This window comes from Silurus meridionalis, chromosome 14, assembly GCF_014805685.1.
Source record: "Silurus meridionalis isolate SWU-2019-XX chromosome 14, ASM1480568v1, whole genome shotgun sequence".
NCBI classification, from domain to species: Eukaryota; Metazoa; Chordata; class Actinopteri; order Siluriformes; family Siluridae; genus Silurus; species Silurus meridionalis.
This window is the reverse complement of record NC_060897.1, coordinates 11,495,439-11,519,506: the sequence shown is the minus strand read 5'-3', so window position 1 is coordinate 11,519,506 and position 24,068 is coordinate 11,495,439. Positions and strand designations below refer to the sequence as shown.

At 38.5% G+C, this 24,068-nt stretch overlaps 4 protein-coding genes across 7 annotated transcripts; 1 reads left to right on the top strand and 3 right to left on the bottom strand.

The window, feature by feature from the left end:
• Positions 1-24: 24 nt before the first annotated feature.
• Positions 25-5,821, bottom strand: ankrd54 (ankyrin repeat domain 54). The gene is made up of 8 exons (XM_046865838.1): positions 5,196-5,821; positions 4,919-4,966; positions 4,725-4,823; positions 4,540-4,611; positions 3,842-3,889; positions 3,625-3,749; positions 869-976; positions 25-389 (listed from the first exon to the last, which is right to left on the bottom strand). The coding sequence occupies exons 1-8, from the start codon at positions 5,527-5,529 to the stop codon at positions 315-317; spliced, it is 909 nt and encodes a 302-aa protein (XP_046721794.1). The 5' UTR covers positions 5,530-5,821; the 3' UTR covers positions 25-314.
• Positions 5,822-6,070: 249 nt separating this feature from the next.
• Positions 6,071-12,205, bottom strand: foxred2 (FAD-dependent oxidoreductase domain containing 2). 4 transcript variants are annotated; one of them, XM_046865835.1, is made up of 10 exons: positions 12,091-12,205; positions 10,404-10,623; positions 9,995-10,306; positions 9,248-9,499; positions 8,564-8,890; positions 7,937-8,103; positions 7,594-7,759; positions 7,260-7,486; positions 6,858-7,028; positions 6,071-6,566 (listed from the first exon to the last, which is right to left on the bottom strand). In XM_046865835.1, the coding sequence occupies exons 2-10, from the start codon at positions 10,616-10,618 to the stop codon at positions 6,334-6,336; spliced, it is 2,070 nt and encodes a 689-aa protein (XP_046721791.1). In that variant the 5' UTR covers positions 10,619-10,623; positions 12,091-12,205; the 3' UTR covers positions 6,071-6,333. The 4 variants fall into 4 exon arrangements, with proteins under 4 accessions (XP_046721791.1, XP_046721790.1, XP_046721792.1 ...); XM_046865834.1 differs by having other exon boundaries at positions 12,003-12,145; XM_046865836.1 differs by having other exon boundaries at positions 10,404-10,562; positions 12,003-12,145.
• Positions 12,206-14,117: 1,912 nt separating this feature from the next.
• On the top strand, positions 14,118-17,498 carry hmox1a (heme oxygenase 1a). Its single transcript, XM_046865839.1, has 6 exons — positions 14,118-14,286; positions 14,661-14,772; positions 14,972-15,187; positions 15,725-15,997; positions 17,096-17,141; positions 17,228-17,498. Exons 1-6 carry the CDS (start codon positions 14,261-14,263, stop codon positions 17,356-17,358), a joined length of 804 nt encoding a protein of 267 aa, XP_046721795.1. The 5' UTR covers positions 14,118-14,260; the 3' UTR covers positions 17,359-17,498.
• Positions 17,499-17,627: 129 nt separating this feature from the next.
• mcm5 (minichromosome maintenance complex component 5) lies at positions 17,628-23,554 on the bottom strand. The gene is made up of 16 exons (XM_046865451.1): positions 23,241-23,554; positions 22,856-22,982; positions 22,547-22,675; positions 21,584-21,756; positions 21,311-21,466; positions 21,018-21,187; positions 20,538-20,709; positions 20,347-20,458; positions 20,084-20,227; positions 19,916-19,981; positions 19,648-19,824; positions 19,429-19,541; positions 19,092-19,220; positions 18,782-18,924; positions 18,491-18,618; positions 17,628-18,110 (listed from the first exon to the last, which is right to left on the bottom strand). The coding sequence occupies exons 1-16, from the start codon at positions 23,408-23,410 to the stop codon at positions 18,009-18,011; spliced, it is 2,211 nt and encodes a 736-aa protein (XP_046721407.1). The 5' UTR covers positions 23,411-23,554; the 3' UTR covers positions 17,628-18,008.
• Positions 23,555-24,068: the final 514 nt, after the last annotated feature.

Sequence of the window (24,068 nt, the reverse complement as noted above, 5' to 3'; positions counted from 1 at the left end):
TAAATAAATAAACAGGAACAAATATTTGGACATCATTTTTTTTTATTGTCGTTGTCCGATACATGTTCAACATCAAACAAAGGTTTACACAATGTACAATGAATTAACAGATATACAGACAATGCAAAACAGAACTTTCTTTTAAAAAAGAAATCTCAATGATGTGTTTAGAGGCCATTGATTTTTGTCATACATTTTGCACAATTGACCAGATCATTAAAATTATACATTGTGTGTCACGTAAATAAATATCTCAGGTACTTTTCCACGCATCCAGCCCTCGTTCGGTTTTCTGTAAGCCTCCATGTTCTCCTCTACCTGTCTCCCATATTCTGCATTTGTAGACTTAGAGATGTGAAGCTGGCCAGTAAGTCAGTCACCTCATCCACCTGTGTGTAACAGAGAGAGACGGCCAAACTGTACATTTAAATAATAGATTGGAATGGACACAGGATTAGGGAAAAAATTGTTCACATGAGACCAGTTGGCATGCAGTGTATTTGCTTGCAAGTACATGTATTATGTACAACTATTTCCTACAAAAATGCAAAAGAAATCAGTCACCGTCTTCATGAAAATGAGGAAGCTATCTAAAAGGTGTCCAGTGCGGTATAAGTATGAGCAATTTCAAAGCCTGTATTTTTTTTTATCATTCTTCTGTGATCAATGTGTCAATAAATCTGAAGATGATATTAAGAAATGTGCACATGAGCATTGCTGACATGATTAAACAATTACAAAACTTAAATTCTTCAAATATATTTTTCAGACTTTTTTTTTATTACCTTGAAGGCATGTTAGATTAAATCTTCTCACAATTTTCTGTTAAGTGTGTGCCATACTTCTAATATTTAGCAGTAGTTAGTACCTGTTCTTTAGTGCGGGTGTGTTGCAGTTGGGTAGAAATATGTTCCAGCCTCTCTCGTTCCTCACTGTCTCCCATCACGTTCAGGTATTCACGCAGCATCTGAATAATCTAAAAAGAGAATTTCAGCAAAAAGTGAAAAGGGATGTTGTGGGAGTATAAATAAAATATAAAAATTATAAAATGAAATTTTATATAAAATTTGACTCCACATTATCACAATTTCATCATGTGTGACGTACACATAACAAATGGGTGTGTTGCTAGCTCGGTGGTATGGTTTATGAATGGGTATTATGATACTACTACTGATACTACTACTACTTCTTCCGGCTTCTCCCATTAGGGGTCACCACAGCGGATCATCCGTCTCCATACCCCTCTGTCCTGTACATCTGCCTCTTTCAACCCAACTACCTGCATGTCTTCCCTCACCACATCCATAAACTTCCTCCTTGGCCTTCCTCTTTTCTTCCTTCCTGGGGGCTCTATCCGTACAATTCTCCTCCCAATATACCCCATGTCCCTCCCCTACACAATTCCAAACCATCTCAATTGTGACTCCCTCACCTTGTCTCCATAACGTCCTACATGCACTGTCCCTCTAATAAACTAATTTCTAATCTTGTAAATCCTCGTCACTCCCAACGAAAACCTCAACATCTTCGGCTCTGCTACCTCCAGCGCCACCTCCTGTCTTTTACCCAATGCCACTGTCTGTAAACCATACAACATCTCAGGTCTCACCACAGTCCTATAAACTTTCCCTGTCACTTTTGCAGATACTCTTCGATCACAAATCACTCCTGTCACTCTTCTTCACCCACTCCACCCTGCCTGCACTCTTTTCTTCACTTCTCTAACACACTCTCCATTACTGTGCACTGTTGATCCCAGGTACCTGAACTCCTCCACCTTCTCCATCTCTTCTCCCTGCAACCGCACCACTCCACTGCCCTCCCTCTCATTCACACACATCTACCCTGTCTTACTCCTGACTTTCATTCCCCTTCTCAAACTGTTTCCTACTCTCACCACAAATCACGATATCATCCACAAACATCATAGTCCACGGAGACTCGTCTGACCTCGTCCATCAACCTGTCCATCACCACTGCAAACAGGAAAGGGCTCAGAGCCGATCCTTGATGCAGTTTCACCTTCAACCTTCACCTTGAACCAGTCTGTCATTCCTACTGCACACTTCACTGCTGTTACACTGTCACCCTCACATAATTCGCTGACACACCTGACTTCCTCATACAATACCACAACTCCTCTCTCGGCACCCTGTCGTACGCTTTCTCTAAATCCACAAACACACAATGCAACTCCTTCTGACCTTCTTTATACTTCATCAACATTCTCAAAGCAAATAATGCGTCTGTGGTGCTCTTTCTCGGCATGAAACCATACTGTTGCTCACAGATGGTCACCTCTTCTCTCAGCCTGGCTTCCACTACTCTTTCCCATAACTTCATGGTGTGACTGATCAACTTCATTTTCCTGTAGTTACTGCAGGTCTGCACATCTCTCTTATGCCTAAAGATCGGTATGAGCACACTCCTCCTCCATTCCTCAGGCATCTTCTTACCTTCCAAAATCCTGTTAAACAATCAAAAACTCCACTGCCATCTCTCCTAAACAGCTCCATGCTTCTTATTGTAGGTCATCCATGTCATACATGTTTCCTATTGTATGTCATCTGGTCCAACTGACTTTCCACTTTTCATCCTTCTAATCGCTGCTCACTTCTTCCTTACTAATCCTATCCACTTCCTGCTTCACCATCTACACACCATCCAACCTTCTCTTGCTCTCATTTTCCTCGTTCAAAGTACTCCCTCCATCTTCTCAACACACTCTCCTCACTTGTCAACACATTTTCATGTCCATCCTTTATCTATAACTTGCAGCACATCCTTTCCAGCTCGGAAAGAGCACAACAGAATAACAGTGTATCTATCAATTAGGCGTTTCTATGGCCTACTCTACCTGAACTATAAATTTACAGACAGCCCTATGACACACTGCCTTTTTTTCAGGGTCATCTTCCCAAACATCGCTATGGTGTATGGGCTGCTCCTGGGTGTCCGAGGCCGTGTCTTATTACTCACTGACAGAGAAACCTTTTCTAGCCTAGTGTTTCCTGTGGTGTTATTCATATTTAGATTAACATTTTACAACCAATGTGGTGTCGCAAAAGACTACTAACTAAAAACTTTGATTATAATGAATGTTACCATCACTTGAGGCCGAGGCAGCGGAGTTACAGTTGGAACCAGGAGATGAAGGAGACATAGTAAATACAGTGCAGTGCTTGAGGAAGATTGTGTGTTTTATTTGTAAATGTTATTATATCAACAGGGTTGCCTCCTTTGTTCACTATTACACTACTTTATATATTTTGCATCTGACGGCCACACGTTCGAACGTTTCAACATTGCTGCCATGACTGATTGTGTGCACACATCGTACATGCACATGGATATCACATGTTTGTCCCGCAAACATTGGCCATGTGATGACATAATTCAGGAATGGAAAATCACAAGCAGCAGCTTCTAATTCACTATTAACAGAAGTACACAGAGATAGAACTACACAAGTATCAGTATCGTTTGTCCTGAAGCTTGTCGCTAGTCTGGTATTGACACAATTACGTCCAAAAAAAACCAGTTTCTCAGTACTCATCCTTAGGCATGACTAACTAAATGTGAGGTCTGAAACAGTATGTTATCTTATTAAAACGTATTAACCTGAGTTACTTCCCCTCGTAGGGTTTCCAAGCTTCGGGACTCTCCCTCCTGCAATATGTTGAGTTTCGAGCGGGCAAGATGTAAAGGAGTTCTTCCTGCACGATCCAATGCGTCTACACGAGCACCTATGGAAAATAGTTTGAGTTTAGTACATGAAAATTGTTGCTGATCATTTTTCTATGCTGTAATAATCTTTATTATTGTAATTCTATCTTACCTCCTCTTAACAAGGTAGTGATGACAGGCACATGGTTGGTACAGGCAGCTATAAAGACAATTTGAACCAGAGTATATTTAAAATAAATACAATACATTGTTGCAGCATGCAAAGTTTACAGAATCACCTTAAAATTAAACTTTAATGACTTTGAAATCTTTTGTGTTTTGTTTTTTTTAAAGAAAGGTTTTCCTAAGGCAGTCATGTTTGTGTTTGGTTTAATTGGATCCAAATCACAACTTCCTTGATCTCAGTGATTTTTTCTCTCCATATAAATTCAGTTTTAAATATTTTCAAGCTGCTCACAGGAACCTTGCAGATGTAAAACTTTGACACTTGCATTCAAAATGAAAGTCTGCAGCCTTATGGCTGTAAAAACTGCTGACAAACATGTTTGGTGTATGAAAATTTAGTCCAGCCTCAATGATGTAAAATCTCACCAAGTCAAACATACATTTATAGAATTTATTTCACATGAATAAATTCCACATTGACCCTGATGGAAAGTTTATGTGCTTCAAAGTTCATATTTCAAACTGAAACTTCGAATAAAGAGCACTGGCAAAAGGATCAATAATGTGTAATTGGAAAGGGCCTCTTTTTGCAAACGGATAAATGCAGTCAAATGTATGATTGAAAAGAATATATGGTGTGCGTTTCTGATTTCCCATCAGTTCATCGATGTGGCACCTCCTTACCAAGATGGAGAGGCGTGTTCCCAAGGCTGTCTCGCTGGTTTGGATCGGCCCCATGGCTTAGCAACAGCTGAACTACATCGATGCAGAATTTGGAGCAGGAAAAAGTCAAAGGCGTTAAAACAATAGCATAGTGAAAGCTGTAATGACAGCAGAAAAGAACCAGTTTAGATTCACCAGTGGCTTACCAATACTCTCATTGCCATTGCAGGAGGAGAAATGTAAAGCAGTTCTTCCCTTATCGTCTGCAGCGCAGGGGTCAACACCATCCTGCAATAACCTTCGAACTAGAAAGAAACCCAAATTCAATAGTGCTTTGTATTTTTTAAACCTTATTTTTAAGGTTATTAGAGGGGACTCTGTTCATTGTCTGGCTTCTTACCAGTGTCTATGTCGCTGCCATTGGCTGCTTCTCTGAGCCTCTTCACAGCTGAAAGGAGAGCAGAGGAGGTTAAAGGAAACAATAAGAGGACTATTGTGCAGGAGATACACATCAGAAGTTGAAGTAAGAGGTTTTGCATAAGCAACATGGCTTCTCTAATAGGACTGCATGTTATAACAGTTATGGCTGTTTCCGCTGAAAAATCCTGACGTACAAAAATGTGATCTGGATCAAATCCAAATTACAAATGCAAGCCAATTCCTCCCCACATTTTTACCGTAGATGTCTTTGCCTATAGGTCCCATGTTTCTCCGGGCTCTACCCAGCCTCCTCACTCTGCTCGCCGTCATTTTGCCTCCAGCCGGTTGGGCCTGAAATAACGCACCCGGACTCCATAAAGTGTGTAGATAGCGGATGCTTTTCTCTGTCGCCTGGTTGCTTCTGTGGAGCTTCAGCGCGCTCAAGGTGTCAATACCCGAGAAGCCAAACGAAGAAGTCGCTCCAAGGGCTGCCGCGCCCTCCCTGTTTTCTCCCTTGACTTCTTTCCGTGGCGAGTTACTCAGCGTGTACTCGCCTTCACAACCGGACCGCTCGTCGTCGGACCCCTCCATACTTACCGAGTCATAGACCGCACACAAGTCTGTTTTTCAGCATTACGGAAACTAACATTAGCGCATGCACGTCTGCACACAGGGCTGTTAGTTTGGTGGTGAAGCAGATTAAATTACGGCTTCGGTCCGTAACAACCTGCGTAAGAGCTACATTACTTGTTTAGGTTGTCAATAGATTGATAAATCAGCTTAATTTAAACTGTGCTTTAAAACGCTTATATTAATCAACCGATCGTCTGTGTATTACAGAGCCAAAATGTCGTCCGTTTCGTGTTAGTGCTTCGCTCTAGTAAGAAATAAGCGGATTGGTTGAAGACCAGAGTTCGAACAACTAATCCGATTGGTCGTTGGTTTTATTTTAGCCAATCACAATGCTGTAGTCTTTGAGGAAGCGCTACAGTTATGACTTGTTTGAATATTTACCACACACACACACACGCACATATTTCTCAGCTGCAGCGATGTGTTTTCAGGCATAAACCACAACGGAAAACGATATGTATAATCATAAGGGTAAAAACCAAAACAAAAAAACCCCACACATTTTGGTAAAATTCCAGTTTTTACCAGCATCTTTGTACAGGGTTTCACTTAATAATAGTACATATTTGTGAATGTTAAACATATAAAAGTAAAAGTCTGAAGAATAACTTAAATATTCATCACAAGCTCATAACACAACACCCTCCTATCTCAACATTTGATATATTATAGTGTAGTAACAAGTTTGGGAAAATATCCAGCATCTAGTTAAGTAAATATCACTAAGAGGTACTGGTAAATGTTGAAGTCTTTTGCCCTGCTTTAGAGCTCAGAGTTGATTGTTGAAGTCACTGTAGCTCCAGCATTGGACAGGTTTTCAGAAAATGACCCATCATTAGCAGGAAGATCTAATCTATGATGTTTTGGCATGAGTCCTGCCTCATGGGCATGCTGCCACAGATGCCTGTTACCCACAATGCCTCCTTTGTTTAAGTAACCTTGAAGGCAGAAGATGGGAGGCTTGAGATTGGTGAGGGAAAGCTGGAAGCAGGATTCTTAAAAGGAAAGAAAAATATATCATACAAGTTTATTGTAAAGATTTACACACAATTAGACATAGTGATGAAAATTAACTATCCACATATTTTGCTGTACATCTGACTGCAAATGTTCTATATAAAAATATTAATTACTTTTGGTTAATTATAAAGGACAGCTCTCTCAATTCCTTTCTTTTAACACTTTCAAGATAAGACAACAATAATTCCAGCTATAAGCTGCCCTACATCTAGTTATTCCAAAATGACCTGAAAGCACTAAAAAAAAGTTCTAGACCATATACACACCTGCATAAAATGCCCTGAGGTCTGTCTGAAGGCAGTGTTCAAGGAAGCGACGCAAGGGCTGACTGTGAGACACAGGCTGGTCCCACTCAGTCAGGAAGTCTTCAACCATATGATGCACAGCATCAGGACGTGGCAGAAGCCATCCAGCTGGACGCTGCTTCATATCTCTCTCTGTGGTAATTTACGGTAAAGGCAGTATCAAACACAAGCATATGCACAATTCTATCCTTCTATCCATGTTAAGTGGACAAATCTGTGCTAAGAAGCTGTGGCAGTGGGCAGTGGTTTATAGTAGCCCAATACCTTACACTTTATGCTGGTTTGTACATTGTCACCTGTCTTAATTACATCACACATATCATCATAAACTTTTAGCATTATCTTCAGCGATTTTACACTAACCTGTAGGCAGTCTTCTGTAGTAGTAAATAACTGGGTGGAGAAAATTAGACTTCCAGGCATTGGTCCATTCTGATTCAGCACGGCCTGGCCCAAGAGTGTCTGTGTGATTCATTCCATATTGCATGATCACGACCAGAATTCCGTACTGAGAGACATGACGACCAGACAAAGCAGCAAAATGAGGTAGCGCCTGCACAGGAAACTCCTCCAGATACTCGCAGTGAGCTCTGACAGACAGAGACATCTGTTAGAGATCATTTTGATTTTAACACACTAACGAGATCGAAGCTCCTACAGATTCCATTCCTGACAAGGAAACAGAATTGTTTCTTACCCTTGCAGTAAAACAATGTCCCCTAAAACTCCAAACATTTGGTAAGGTCCAGATGCTTCATTCACTCTATTTAAAATCCATGGCAGCAGGTGACTGGTGTGCAGTTTGGTTACTGGCCAAGCATTGTTATGGTAACGCTGATCCAAGACCTTATGCACAGCACGCACTGCAATATCAAAGTGACAAAGTTATTACTATTATTAACACGTAAAAGTCACTCATCCTTTATAAAGTCAAGTTCAAAATATTTGTAGTGAAAATTTGCCATGGTTAATGTGATTTTCTATCACAAGTATAACAAGTCATACAAGTAAGAATGTGAAAAGCAACATGAAAAGCAAACCCGTGTAGCGGAATCCATGAATAAATCCTCCAGCAGACATTCGGTAGTCTCTGGAGTGGGCTGCAGTTCCTAGGATGAACAGATTGGGTGTGCCCCTGCCCTCATACCATGCTGTCACTGTTGGCATACGGCCACGAGCAACACTGCTGCGTGGTGGACAGGCAGAGCTGAAGGAACAATGGAAAAAAAATATCACACATCTAACAGAATCTAGACCAACATCTTACCAAACATGTATAAGTGGAACAAATATTATACAGTATAATATACTTATTACAAATGATGCTCACTACTGATACAGGGTTTGCAATACAGTGTTAATTGTACTCCTATAATTGCTCTGCAAATGACATGCTATATTGTATGTGATGTACATACATTTCTCACTGCTAGTCTTTATATTTATTTGCTGTACATATATTTACATATATATTACATGCTGTACACATTTAAATATTTATCTGCACAATTGCTACTATTTGCAGTTCTGCTAAATGCTAAACTGCATTTCGTTGCTGTGTACCTGTAACTATAGGACCTACTACAGAAGATACTAGAGACCCCTACAATAGTACAACTTGATTTGGAAAGGTGGGTTTTTTTTTTTTAAAAAAAAAAAGCTCCTACACATTAAATATGGTGAAGTTGAAGCGAAATCCCAGGCAACGGATTACACGGTCATACGGCTGTCTTAGTGAGAAGTTGTCATCATGGTACCCAGGCAGGTTTTCGACAGAAATATTAGTGCCCTGGCTGACATTGCGACTGTCCAAAAGTTCTGAGAGAGTAAGATAGAGCTGCTCCTTCTTCTCCGAAAATTTCCTCCTTGTCTTTTTTCCAGCTCTCCTTTTCATTCCTACCCCACGAACAATAGCGATGTCCTCCAGTCTTCCTTCTACTAAACCATCCAAAGACTTTAGCTGGTACGTGTCTAATAACTCGTTGTTCACAGCCCTACAATATAAACAAAAGCAAAAGTTGACATTCCAAAAACAGGCTTGCATTAATTCTGACATTCATACAATGCCAATATACACTATTTAGACAATAACATTTCTTTTTTTTTAGTATAGTATTTTCAAACTAATATTTTGCACATATACAAGACCAATATATTAATAGTTATAGCCTTTTTTTTTTGCATTTCTCAAAAACACAATTCCCAAGTAAATCGTAACACAAAGGGGCTATGATGATTGGTCAAAATATCATGTTTGAAAAACAATAATGAATTATTTACAATCAAGAAAAAAAATCACTTAAAACCAATAATGAAGCAAGTTCCATTTACAGGGGAAAAAAATGCTGAACCTTAGGTCTCCGACATAGTGTGTCTGCCATGCTAGTCGTACAGGGCTTGGGCTATACAAGTGGATCCGGCTCGCTCTTCCCAGAATGCTCTGTGCTGTTTCAAAAGCAGAGTTTCCCTTGCCTAGGATCAGAACAGCCTGATCTTTATAGTCTTCAGGATCAGTGGAGATGGACTCATATCCTTCTACTAAATTAGAGCCCACAAAATTGACCTCCTCTGGAACCCAGAGCCCAGTGGCCACTAACAGAACTCTACAAAGAATAGAAAAAATGTAAGGCAGAAGGAAAGTATGGCCTTTACAACCGTTTTACAGCATTTTCGGTTCTGATTAGTGAGACGGTATTAATTAATTATCTAATAGTACAGCTCTTACAGAAATGCATGGGGCTTAATTATATTTTAATGTGCTCATTTTGATAAAGTACTGTATCTTTAATAGATCATTCACATAGAAATTGTGTGTCAAACACCATAAAGAAATGTATTGCCTTTTGTAAATAATGTGGCTTCCCACAAATTAAAGCCCCATTATGTTTTATATCTTACTTGACAACTTAATATTAATATAGTTAAATAAAACAGGTAAGAAAATATAGTAAAATCCTATAAAAGACCTGGAATGACCCAAAAGCTATTAAGCAGTATCCCAGTGACCAACAGAATTAGGATAAAATTCAACAGGAAATGTAAGCCTGATTAGGGAATAATATAATTGGTAATATAAAACAGAAATACTGCCACAATACCTGCATTTATAATCTACCCCATGCTGATCAGTTAGCATGTAGCCTTTATGTCCACTTCCTTCAAACTGCAAAGCTTGTATGTTTCCTATATCTGTGTTATATTTAACCTGCAGCCCCAGTTCTTGTGCAAACACAGAGAGGTAGTGAGGATAAACATCAGCTTTAGGGTACAGGTCCTGGCTGAATCTCTGAAACAGCAGGTCTGGCCTGTGACTCAGCAGGGAGTTCCAATCATGGCGCAGGTTAAACTCCCTGTTCTGCCTCCCTGTGAAAATTTTATTGATGCTGATGAGTTTCCGATGACGTGGAAACCTAAGAAAAAGAATGCAGATATATTTCTTAATAATAATTAATCTTAGTATAGAAAAAATATAAAACACTTTTGTGCACTTGAATTCATTTTGCTCACTTCCGAAAGAAACTTCCTGGTCCAGAGTTGCGCTCCAGTATTATGTAATCTCTCTGACTCCGAGATAAGAAGTAACCCATCTGCAGGCCTGCAGGCCCTGCCCCAAGCACACAGTAGTCATGGTGATGGATACTGGAATCACTGCGTTCACCAAGGACACTTAGAACCAGAGAAATGAGTGACAGGAGGCAGCTGACTGACAGGCTCAGCCCCATGAGCACTAGATTAAAAAAATATATACAACAGACTACATTACACCATTAAGTCTAAATAAATGTATTCTGCCAAAAACTAAATAAATAACAAAACCATAATAACAGTGTTGTGTGTGGCTTGATTTCAGTCGTTACTGTGGAATTGTAAGTCGACCGAATGCTGTTAGTATGAAGAAAGCGAATTTGAAAGCAACAGTAATGCCATTATGCAGCCAATCATACTGCACAAAAATGTTAGATATCTATGAATGCGCCAAGTCAACAAATCTGGGTGCTTGGCCCACAAAAATGCTGCTTTCAGCTTTACTTAATAGTAGTGCAGAGAAGGATGATACACAAACTGTTAACCATCATGAAGAACACCTCACATCCCTTCTACATCCTACTAACTAATCGGAGAACTTTCATCAGATTACTTCAGCTCTCTTGTTATAAAGAACACTATAGAAAGCCTTTCCTTCCAACTGCAATTTGACTAAACAACAAATCTCCTCTGAGATCACTAATAAACAGGGACACATTCATTCTTTTTTTATTTAGTATTTAACCATAATGTTAATCTATTAAAATCCAATTGATGCATCATTATATTATTAAATAAATTCACACAATTTAAATTCCCACCTGACACTAATCATCATATACACAGCATATTAGTACATTATTGTTTATTTTTCAACGTTTTACCTCTTCAATGGACCTTAGTGTGCAGTTCTCAGATTCCCACCTGACTGCACTAATGTTAACAGTGTCTCAAAGGTACTCCAGACAGACAGACAGACAGACAGACAGATAGATAGATAGATAACCGTTGAGACACTGTTTACATTAGTGCAGTCAGATGGGAATGTGAGAACTGCACACTAGGGTCTATTGAAGAGGTCAAACGTTGAAAAATAAATAATAATGTACTAATTACTAGATATTCATACTATAACAATTATTATTTTATACCGTTTAAACACTTTACAAGCAAACATACAAACACGAATACTTAAATACTTAGGGCTCACGTTACTGGCTTCCCAATATTAGGAAACATTTTTAGCTGAAACTAGGACTCCTGAAAGTATTTACACCCTGAACCCACATTGTGAAGCTAAAGGAAGCTAATGAGCTCCATCACAAACCACAGCTACTATGTGGCTTCTCCGTGTTCCTCACATGGCTCGTTACAGCAGGCGCGAATTTCCACGACATTTCCACACTGTGTATAATTACAAACTACTTTTTTTTTTTTTTTTTTTACAAAAGAGTCCTGAATGCTATTTTTCCGCTCTGATCCTAAACCCTCTCATCCAACAGCACAGTTCAAATTCCCGGGGATGTCTGTAATCTCATTAATCAGAAAATACTACATGTCATCGTTTTTTCACCGACATACCTTTTAACAAAACCGACCACTTTTTCCCTCAAATGTCTGTGAACGAGGATTGAAACGACCTGAATTGGAGCAGCATCTTCTCACATACCTTTCACAACATATTTCCTGCACGCCGTAACACAGAGCTGCACTGATTACGTCACTAAATCACGGCCCTTGTTTCTGAGCCAATGAGGAGAGAGAAAGGCGTGACTAGTTTTTTTTTATCCTTACTAGATACTAGATACTGTACTTCTCTACTACATAGTATGAAAAGCCATTGGCAGTGGTTAAGTTTTGCGTTCTATAAAATACATATGTATTACAGATTTGTTTAACCTATATAAAATTATATACTGTAAAAAAATATATATATATATATATATATATATATATATATATATATATATATATATATATATACAGTATATGGGAAGTATATTAATAAAAAGTCACTGCAGTTGATGCTCGAATTCTAGCGCCATCATCTGGTGAATTAGGCTATGAATACTATAATACATGGTGTCCCTGATCTTTTAGAAACACTGACAAAACATTAGTTCCACTTTAAATGATAGGGTTATGAATTTACAGTATGTGGAAGATAGCTTGCTTTTGAGAGACTTGTGTAATCCAAAAGTGGCAACCCTAAACCTAGATGTGTAAGGTGCAATATATGTAGAGAAATATGATATATATACATTTACATTCATAGATACAGTGCCTTGCGAAAGTAATCGGCCCCCTTGAACTTTGCGACCTTTTGCCACATTTCAGGCTCCAGACATAAAGATATGAAACTGTAATTTTTTGTGAAGAATCAACAAGTGGGACACAATCAGCTGTAAGTCACTTGGGGTATGTCTCTATCAGTTTTGCACATCGAGAGACTGAAATTTTTGCCCATTCCTCCTTGCAAAACAGCTCGAGCTCAGTGAGGTTGGATAGTCAGTCTATACACATAACATTTTATGAATGTTTAATATTATGAAGCGTTCAACATCACCAAAATTATTCGAAACATTTTCATTCACTGAATTTAAGTAATCTAGTAAAGTGCAATAGCTGATTATTACTTTTAATGAATTTAGAGTGTGTTCCACCATGCACCTAAGTCATCTAGCACACACAAATTACACAAATTTACTCAGAAGATCAATCCTGTACCCTGCACTCAGAATAAAACAATGGACTTTAGAGGCTCAAGACAGTCACACACAGTCACTGTACTATCACACTGCCAGAATTGAAATCACAAAGGTAGCTGGTTCCCTTATACCTACACTGAATTACAGGGGTATCACTGATGGATGTGACTGCAAGATGATTCCAATGTATGTAGGGGATCAGAGAAAACCCTAGGAATAAAAAGTGTTTACAAAAACAATGAATGGAAACAATTTTCTTGTGCCCCTGCACTAATCAGGATGTTAAATGGTTTTAATGCTCAAAATCTAAAATACTAATCATTCACAATTCTATAAATGCATTCAATCCTATGTGACTACAGTTCAGTAAATCCTAATATAAAATTATTCATACCTCTTGCAAACCACTCATTTTTGTTTAAATGTAGTTAAGGAGATCCTCCAACTTAATCTTACAGAAATTTGCCTTATCAGCATGCATGCTTTTTTTTTTTTTTCATTGTCATGGTTTCATGTTCCTCATTGTTGAGTCACGTTAAGACGCTGATTTTTTTCCCACAACATCAAACTGAACAATGACAGATCCAACTACAGTCATCAGAATTTGATAAACAATGGTTTAAAGTGGTGCTGTTAGTGTATAAAAAAAAACTGTGGACAAACTTACACTTATAAAGAACATCTTATTAATTTTATCACCACATTATCTGTGTAAAGCTGCTTTGAGACAATGTTCATTGTTCAAAGCGCTATACAAATAAAAATGTATTAAATTAAATTGAATTGAATAATTATTAGATTAAAACACAGTCTAAATTGACATTTTATGGAATTGTCTTGTAGCATGTACTACCCCAGGGCCACTACGCTTATTCATATCTACATTGTGTCCACTCATGATAAATTTTACCATGTGAGATATGAGTCAGCATACTCAGTTCCTATTTAACAATCCAACGAGAGGGAAGTGGATATAAAAAGACAGAGGTGGTGAACAAATCATAGTTAATCTCAGACTGGAAGAAGTGGCTGCACGTTTATTTGCCAACAATTATCAATCCTCTAGCAGCAGAAGACCTTGTTGCATCAAATTATCAAAAATTACCAGGTTCTAAATCCAATACCACAAAGATGAAAGGAGCAAACAGGATTGGAAGGTAAGCAGATGATCATTTTTATTAACAAATTGTTCCACAATATGCTTCATTAATACATAAAGGAAACAGAAAAATTCTGTTGGATTACTAAAAAAGAGGAAACTTTAGAAGAACGCTCGGCATATAAAGAAGTGCAATATTTAAACTATTTATGTGCAATTTGTTCCTCTTATATATCATTGAGGAATAATAAAAATTGTGCAGATTTGTTGTGTGCATAAAAATGTATGATGTTCAACTATTGGAATGATTATTTATTGAATTGACCATCGATATTTTGTAAATTCTTTGTATAGCTGTAAATGTATTTAAAGTTGTTACTTGATGTGAATACAACAAGCACAGTAAAGTTTGTATTTGCTGCTTGTCCACAGCGATCTGTCAGAGCAGATAAAAGAGGTGACCAAAGATAACCATGTGCGTGCTGAGAACACCCAGCTAATGCTCAACTACCAAAAAGGACAGATCACTCTGCCGCAGTATAAGGTGAACATGATCAGCAAGAACTTCACCTTACCCAGTTAAATAGTTCAGTAAACTTTATTGGACATGATCATCAATATTTTTTATATACTAACAATTCCAAAAGAAGTGAACACTAAATCTCACACTCATCAGTAGTAAAACCAGTTCTGTAATTCACATATTTATTTGTCACAGATTTCCTTTTTTGTATTGTTTACAGATTCTTCTGTGCTCCCTGTATGAGATCTACCGAGCACTAGAGTCGGAGCTAGACAGGAACTCAAGTCACCCAGCTGTGGAGCCCATCTACTTCCCTCAGGAGTTGGCCAGATTGGAACCCCTTGAAAGGGATCTTGAGTATTTCTTTGGGCCACAGTGGAGAAAACAAGTTATAGTACCTGCAGCAACACACAAATACGCAGAGAGGCTCAGAGAGGTATGGCTTTAATTAGTTACCAAATTAAACAGTACATTTTAAAAAACTGTTTTCATTTGACTGGTGCTATTGTCTGATTTAGGAGATGTGCCTGTACCTAAACATATAAAAGACAAAGTCAAATTGGGGAAAAAACAGTCACTCTATCACAAATCCAATGATCTAAACTAAGGGCCTAGCATTTTTCTAACAAAGACTTAAAATACTACCACCTCCAGTACACAATGTTCATCAATGTGAAATTCCCATTTCTTTTTTTTACCCAAAATCTGATTCCAGTGAATAAGGATATGAAAGTGCCACATGAATCATAACTACAGTACACTAGAAAATAGGGGTTTCTCACAGATTTAGCTTTCTAAAGCAGAACTTGTTGCCTTTTTCGAAATAGAATACACCTTGTTATAATACTTTTACGGTCTTTACGTATTTTCTTAGACAAGCCCTTTAACTTGCAAGAAACCCTTCTTTTGTAAAATATGTATCATGCTTGTACAGTCATGTCTTTCTAATCTCATTATTCTTCCTGTAATTCAGATTGGCAAAAGCAATCCAAATCTCCTCGTCGCTCATGCTTACACCCGATATCTGGGAGACTTGTCAGGAGGCCAGGTCCTGGGAAAAATTACGCAGAAAACTTTGGGACTAAATAGCAACGAGGGTGTGGCATTCTTCTCATTTCCTGGAGTGACAAGTCCTCATCGCTTTAAGCAGCTTTACAGGAGCAGAATGAACAGCATTGAGTTGAGTGAGGAGGAGCACAGGAAGGTTCTGGATGAAGCTGTCAGGGCCTTCGAGTTTAACATTGAGGTATGCTTAACTTGAGAAACTCAGGCATGAGATTTTGTAATGGCTTAAGATTTGTGTAAAATATAAGTAGAATGCACTTGAAAGAGTTACAGAAAGATATATCACATAAATAATGTCTTTTTTTGGTGTACGTTTACAATATGACAAACCCCAAGGGTAAAAAAACAAACAATTTGATATCAGTTATCATACAACAATGTTAACTTAATGTTGTTGCAGCATTCTCCCGTTAGGGGTCGCCACATCATAGACAGTGATTTTCTGCATGATAAACACCAGTTTATAATTTGTTTTTATTTGCCAAAGCATCTGATAAGTTTTGAAAACTTTTTACATACTGTAGTAATCTAAAGCTGAATTAGATTCTTGAGGGAGTTCTTTTTGTCATATCCACCACTGGTTTGTTTATTAGGATAAACACATAATGATCAAATGTATACAGTACTTGTCGTCTTCTTCTTTCGGCTTCTCCCGTTAGGGGTCGCCACCGCGGATCATCTGTCTCCATACCCCTCTGTCCTCTACATCTGCCTCTTTCACACCAACTACCTGCATGTCTTCCCTCACCACATCCATAACCTCCTCCTTTTCCTTCCTCAGCATTCGCCTACTAATAGCATTGATTTATTATTTATAGTATATTATTTATAGAGTAGCAATCATTTGGATCAATGGACAGATTTACAAATTTTACAACTAATGAAATAAACAAACAGGATACAATCTTATCTTGATAAACAATTAAACGTGATTATCAATGAATACTGACAAAGGACATGTAAAACTAATACTTTAAATACTCCTTTGCTTCATCATTCACAAATCAATGGTAGCACAGATTTCAACAGTCAGATCTAGCAATTCGATTCACCAGATTTAGATGCAAACACAGAAATACATTGAACATAGTCAACTAAAGTCAAAATTTGGGGGATCTGTTCCTCAAAAAAAATCATTGAGTGTCTTCCCATTCCTGTACTACTGAATTGAACAGAGGGGTAGCAAAAACAGTCATTTTTTGCTGATATGTAGTCTTGCTGTACTTTTCTAATGAACAATAATAAAAAAAAAACATTAACCATGTTCTCTTAATGTTAGGTTTTTGATGACCTTCAAAAAATGTTAAGCATCACAGAGGCTTCGGGTAAGTATTAAATTAGTCTTATTAAAATGTACTTCTATATAAATTTAATCACCTATAGGAAAATAATAATTCCCTTTTTTGTTTAGGTGGCAGTGGAAATCAAAATGGACAAACCACACCATTAACAGCCATTTCAGGCTCTCCAGTCATTCAGTTTACATTAGGACTTGGTGTTGTACTGGCAACTGTTGCGATGGGAGTCTATGCTGCTTTTTGAATATTTATACAGAATATAAGAAACAGTTTTACTTTGCATTTGGAATAAGTCATTGATTACAAACTAAAACTGCTTTAAATAGCATATTTCTGACCAATTGTTAAATTAAAAAAGTAAAATCATTCAATGATCCATTTAAATTTGTTTGTGACAGAATTGTGACTTTTTTTAAATATGTTAATAATAAAATAAACATTTACATGAATGTCTCTACTATGAACAAAGAGTGCAAAAAAAACAAGGGGAAGTAACAGCACACAAAGGTCATGAACATTTAACATTGCTTTATTAACACTTCTTAAACAAAACAAAACAAAAAAAACATGAGAATATTCTCAGTGGAAAAGCCCTCAAATTGAGAGCTCATCACAATCATGGAGTTTAATAGCATAATTATGAGTCTGATGATGGTAAAAAGCACAATCTTTAAACCACATAGTGCATATGTGCTACAGATAGAATGAAACAGTCTTAACATTTACGCATGAAAATATCCAACAGTCTGATATTGTGAAAAGTGCACATCAGACACTGAACTATTTACAAAAGATGGCACACTTTCTATTGAAAAAGGATTCACAAAGACTTTAACTTATTTTTTTATGATATTTATCTGTTTATTGCCTTTTTAGCAAACATACAGTCCCCATCTACTTGACCCTATACAGCACCTTCCTCTGCATGCGGTGCTGCAGTTCTCCTCTCCTTAGCATCAGATGAAGGACCTTATAAATGGCATGCTCAGGGTATTTCTGTTCAAAGACAAGAAAGAGAAGATTGTTAGAGTGGTATTGCTTTTGAAGCTGTAGTAATGCTGATGAAAAATGCCACCATTTCACACAAGGAAAAGTTTCCTAGTGGCATCTTTCAGTACAGACAGGCATTTTACAGTAAGACATGTAAAATAAAACATTTACCATAATGAATTGGGGCTCTGTAGTAACAAAGGAAAAGAACCAAAGCAGGTAGAATAAACTTTTTTAAAAAAGTATTAATTTTACATTCTCAGTTGATATTAAAGTCCACTAACAAATAATGTAACATGGCTCCCACTATATATTACAACAAAAAATAACAACAGAGAAAGAAATACCCCAGGGTAAAACATTTGTAAACCTCAGTGTTTTCTCACCTGTTTGGCAAAGTCCTGTACAATGCTGTGCTCAGAAACCTGAGAACCAATGGCAAAACGCCTCTTTAACTGCTTCTCAATGCGGGAGATCATTTCCTGATCCTCCTGAGTGGTAAAACCCTCCACACCTGAAAACAGGAGTGTCATTACACAGTATTAGTGAAAATATCATGTACACACACACATACTATATACTTAATCCAAACACTACATCTCATGAATATTAGATTGTGATCTCCAATATTTTACTTTAATCAATACCACAGTCCACCCCATGTGAAAAAGACTTACCCGAAAGGCTACCAGACAGTGCAGCATCCAGTGTAGACACCTGGAAAAGTCGGAGAGACTCATCCACCTCCTCTTCTCCAGCTATCGCTTGTAGTTTCATCTTTGCCAGGGACTCAGCAATGCGTACAACTGCTTCCAACTGCCTGTAAGCAAGCAAGCAAAAAAACAATACAGTCATCTTACGAAGTATTTAAAGCATAGAAATTGTATCAGATTAACTTAATGGAAAGCATTGCGGTCAAATTTTACAGCAGAGACTCATAGCAAGCTTATTGTGCTAAAATGCACAAATGAGACTTTATGCTGTTACCTGACAGTGATTGGGATAGAGGCTCTGCGAACGCTCTCACGTTCATGCTCCCTCGCACCGCTACGCATCACCACATATCGATTCTTCAGCTTCTCTGCTGCAGCCGCAGACAAACGAGGACCGCATTTTCTGTTAAAATACAATCATTTAACACATTTTAAGTGATACAGTGCTGTAAGAAGTTAAAGATCTTTCAAAGATAATAATTTAGCCACAATTTAAATTGATCAAAACTATAATCTACACTTCAGACCAGAGATGAGAATGTTATAGTACAAATGTTTAAATGCACCCATTAATCTTTAATGCTGTATAGCCGGAAGGGAAGTACACTTACGATCTGGCATAAGCAATGTATTTCTTCAACAAGGCCAAAGGAATCTCTCCTTCCACCCCCTCTGTCTGAGTCTGAGCGCTGAGATGGACGTTCATCACGTGGCGTGCCAGTGTCTAAGAACACAAAACATGTATAATAAAAAAATTATTTGGTTAAGGCTAATTAGCATATCCGTTCACAAGTTCTACTTAAATTAGTAGCACCAGTATTTCCACCCACCATGTCTCTCTGCTGATCATGCTGATCTTTGATGATGAAGATCATGTCAAAACGAGACAAGATTGTGGGCATGAAATCGATATTGTCCTCGCCCTTTGTGTCATCCCATCTGCCAAACACCGAGTTGGCAGCCGCCAGAACAGAACATCGAGAGTTCAGAGTGGTAGTGATGCCCGCCTAGAGACAGCGTGACAGAACATCAGTAACACATCAAATGCAAGAAGTCACACGGCAAAAGAAAAAGCAAAACAGAAGTGTCTCTATGTACCTTGGCAATAGAAATTGTCTGCTGCTCCATCGCTTCATGAATAGCTACTCTGTCATCTTCCCTCATCTAGAAAAACACTTGAAAATGTAAGAATCCAAACAACACAGGAAGACACTAGCAAACTTAACAGTCCATAGGTATAGGAAATATGCACCACTTGAGCTTTACCTTGTCAAACTCATCAATGCACACAACACCCCCATCAGCCAGCACCATAGCGCCACCCTCCATGATAAAGCCACGTGTGTTTGGGTCTCTGAGCACAGATGCTGTTAGACCAGCTGCACTGCTGCCCTTTCCTGAAGTATAAACCTAAGACACAAGAGCATTGATTTTAAAAACTAAAGCACAACCTTTAAAACAGTACTAAAAATAAGGAGTATTCAGGGGCAATGCAAGTGTAGTTAAAACTAATTTGGCATTCAGCATACCCCAATAGGAGAACATCTCTCCACAAACTTTAGCAGCTGAGACTTAGCTGTGCCCGGGTCTCCAAGCATCAGCAGATTAATATCACCTCTGCGAGTAAGACCATCTGGCAACCTAATCAAAAACAAAAAATGTATATTTGTGATTTGTGTGTTCATCTATATGTATTTGTTCTAGTCAAATAAATAAATACCTCTTTCTGGAGCCTCCAAACAGGAGGCAAGCAATGGCCTTTTTAAGATCATCACTGCCATATATAGAGGGCGCCAGAGAGCGAGCAATGGATTCATAGACAGAGGGGGAAGAAGCCAGTGCACGCAACTCCTCCTCTTCCTGAGGAGATACTGATCCTGTGGCTCCACGACCTAGACAAATGGTGGAAATAGGAAACAAGAATAAATAAAAAAAAATGGTTCGCAAAACAACAAGGTATGCTCAAGTCAAGTCAAGAGGCTTTTATTGTCGTTTCTACTATACACAGTGGTACACAGTAAAAACGAGACAACGTTCCTCCGGAACCCTGGTGCTACACTAAACAATAACATAAAGCTACAACACAACACAAGCTACATAAAGTGCATCGAGTGCAACCTGCTATTTAAAAAAAAAAAAAAATTACATTTTAAAAGGCACACAATGCAGACCGGATTAAACATGAACTATTTGTACACACCTGCTCCTTCTGTGTCCACTTGAATACCCACTACACGCAGGTACGCAGCGCGAATGCCCACACCAGCCCCTTTATCCCGACCTTTGCCCTTGGGCTGAGCCACTTTCTTAATGGAGTAGATGCCCATGATGGTCACTCGGTTCCCAGGAACTACACGATCACACAGGTACCTAAAAAAAGATCAGGATTGACTATTTAGAAGTTAAAAAGATGTATTTATTGCAACATCCACAGAAGAAATTTGGAAAGAGACTGTAACAGCATATACATCAAATGAAGCTGCACATGCATACCGGTCACAGTAGAGCTGCATATGTCGTGGCATTTCTCCATGAGGCACAGCATCGGGTGACTCCTGCAGACGGAGGGTCTGAAAGTCCACACACACGCACCGGTCTGGGATGATGAAGTAGGGATCGACGGGACACTTCACACGACCTGCTTGCTCACTACGGAAGAAGAGAAAGTAGAACCTCACATGAATTATTCTCTTACAGCAAACATGTATTACGTGCATCTACAAAAATTAAACAAGTCTTATGATTGAGAAACGCGAAGAGACTCACGTGTTGCACTTGCGAGGCAAAGCGTAACCCTGTAGGCCAGGTGGGAGAGGAATGTTACTGATGACAGCACGGCAGCCCCGGCACTGCAGGCACACTCTCGTGGCTTTTGCCCTCACAGCTGAGGAGGAGATGATGATACCAGGGATCTTTACCAGACGGGACACCTGTTCCGACTGCAGGACAGAAGAATCATAAAACCACAGTTAAAACACAATACTGGTATACACACACAGCAATGCTTAAATCTGATGCATGAGAAGGCTTTGACTAATTTTTATATAATAGCAGCTCTGACCACAGTTATGGCTAATACTTTCTTCGGCTTTTCCCATCGGGGGTCGCCACAGCGGACCATCTGCATGTTTGATTTGGCACATGTTGAATGCCCTTTCTAACGCAACCCTCCCCATTTATCCGGGCTTGGGACCAGCACTAGGGCTTGTTCAACCCTAATGGCTGGGGTTGGTTCCCTGACCAGGTATCAAACCCGGGCCGCAGCGGTGAGAGCGCCACATCCTAACCACTAGACCACCAGGGAACCTGACCACATTTATGGCTAATAAACATTTAAAAACTATTTAAATTTGCATGTCCTAATATACTGTTTTTCTATGGTAGCATCACGCACAATTGCTCTCAAACAAATATTATATTCGATAAGTTGAGACTTTTATTAAGAATTAAATGTCAATGCTTTGTAACTGTCAGAAGTAACTTTTCTCAATACAGAAAAAAATTCAGAGCTTCGTGTTTTCCGCAGGAACAATAGCGTTTTATACATAATGTTAAAGCGCTGGCGCAAACAACTTTTGTATAAGAAGAATGAAGTATTTTGAAATGTGTCATTACTTGCATTGTAGCAAGTGGTCATTCATTTTTCTATATAAATATTCCCTGATATATATTTTATTCCATACATATAAATTTTTGTTACGTTGCATAGTGGTGTAAAACATTTCTCACCTTGAGGCTGCGAATAGACGCAGGATGGGCATCGCTCTTCAGCATCACCTGTATGTCCTGCACAGTCTCTTCCCCTAATGGCCTTGGGCGTGTGACCTCATCAGCGACTTCTTGTGCTGCCTCTTCGAGCTATCACAGCATTTTAAAACATTTTTTATCTCAATTAAAACAAAAACCTGACCAAATTCAGAAAAGGTTTGCAAACAATGTCATTTTTAACTTATAAAACATGCAACATTTCATTGGCTGGTTGCAGATTCATGTGCGAGTGTGTGAGTTTTCCCTCATGTGTGTGAAGGCTGATCTCACCAGAGGCAGGTTCTCCGTGGGGAGCTTGTACAGGCAATCCGAGAGATCCTCCTCAAAACTGGCCAAATCCTCCATTTCCACCTCGATCCAATACTCTCCAAGAGTATAACGTCTCTTGAGTTCATCTCTGCAGAAAATGGCCGAACAATAAACAAAGGGATAGCACACTACACAATTGAATATAAAACACAGATAATCAACAAAAACAAACTTTCAATGAGTGTTGATAAATAAAAACAATGTATAATGGGACTTAGGTGAACAGTTTAAAAAAAAAAAAAAAAAAAAAAAGAAGGAAGGAACAAAGGAGAGATAGATAGATCTCATGCTTTACAGTAACAACAAATGAAGATTTATTTTATTCGGATTATTTTCTTTCTTGTACCTGTATTTGTAGGTAAAGCCGGTTCGATCGGTACCGACTCTGAACTGTCTCAGAAACTCCCGAAAGCGCTTTTTGATCTGACTGCGTTTTACAGTCCCTTCATCCCCGATGCCTTCTCCTCCACCGAAACTGTCACTGTAGTAAACTCCGGGATCGTCAAATCCAGACATCTTCTTCTCTTTAAATCACAAACTTGAAAATATAATAACTAAGCAACTATTTGCTGGTTGCACGATATAACACAAAACTCCAGCACACTCACAAAATGACTGCCACGCTGCTATTTTTCCCGGCAAAACTTTTGCGCCCGCCTCGGGTTTGCAGCCTGACTCCACCCACTGCTCACAAACCGATTGTCTCATTGGTTCGCCCACTCGAGCGCGTCAACGAAGGCGTGGCTAAGCGACTCTCGTGGCGCGAAAAAGTCTGCTCTATGAACAATAATGGCGTTTGCCAAAAGGGGTTATGTGTAAAATGGCTTCCTCCTGGGTGGCTATAGGAGTTAATGTGACTATATGTTTTTACCTCAGGATTATTACTTTTGGCGTTAAAAATCAGAAACATATGTTGAATATATATATTTTAACGTTTTAATGACTTTATTTTGATTTTGGCTTGTAGAAAGCTTAGCTATATCAAGTGCAGTCATCAGAGACTGATCTTTACAGAATATTTTTTGCTTAATTTCGAATATAGATCATACTTTCCCTCTCTATATGTTATTTAAGTGATATCAATTTAAGATCAAAATTCACTATATTGGCCATAAAACTTTTTTTTATTATTATTTTGCCAAAAATCATATAGAGTTCTTGGTTTTAAAAGAGT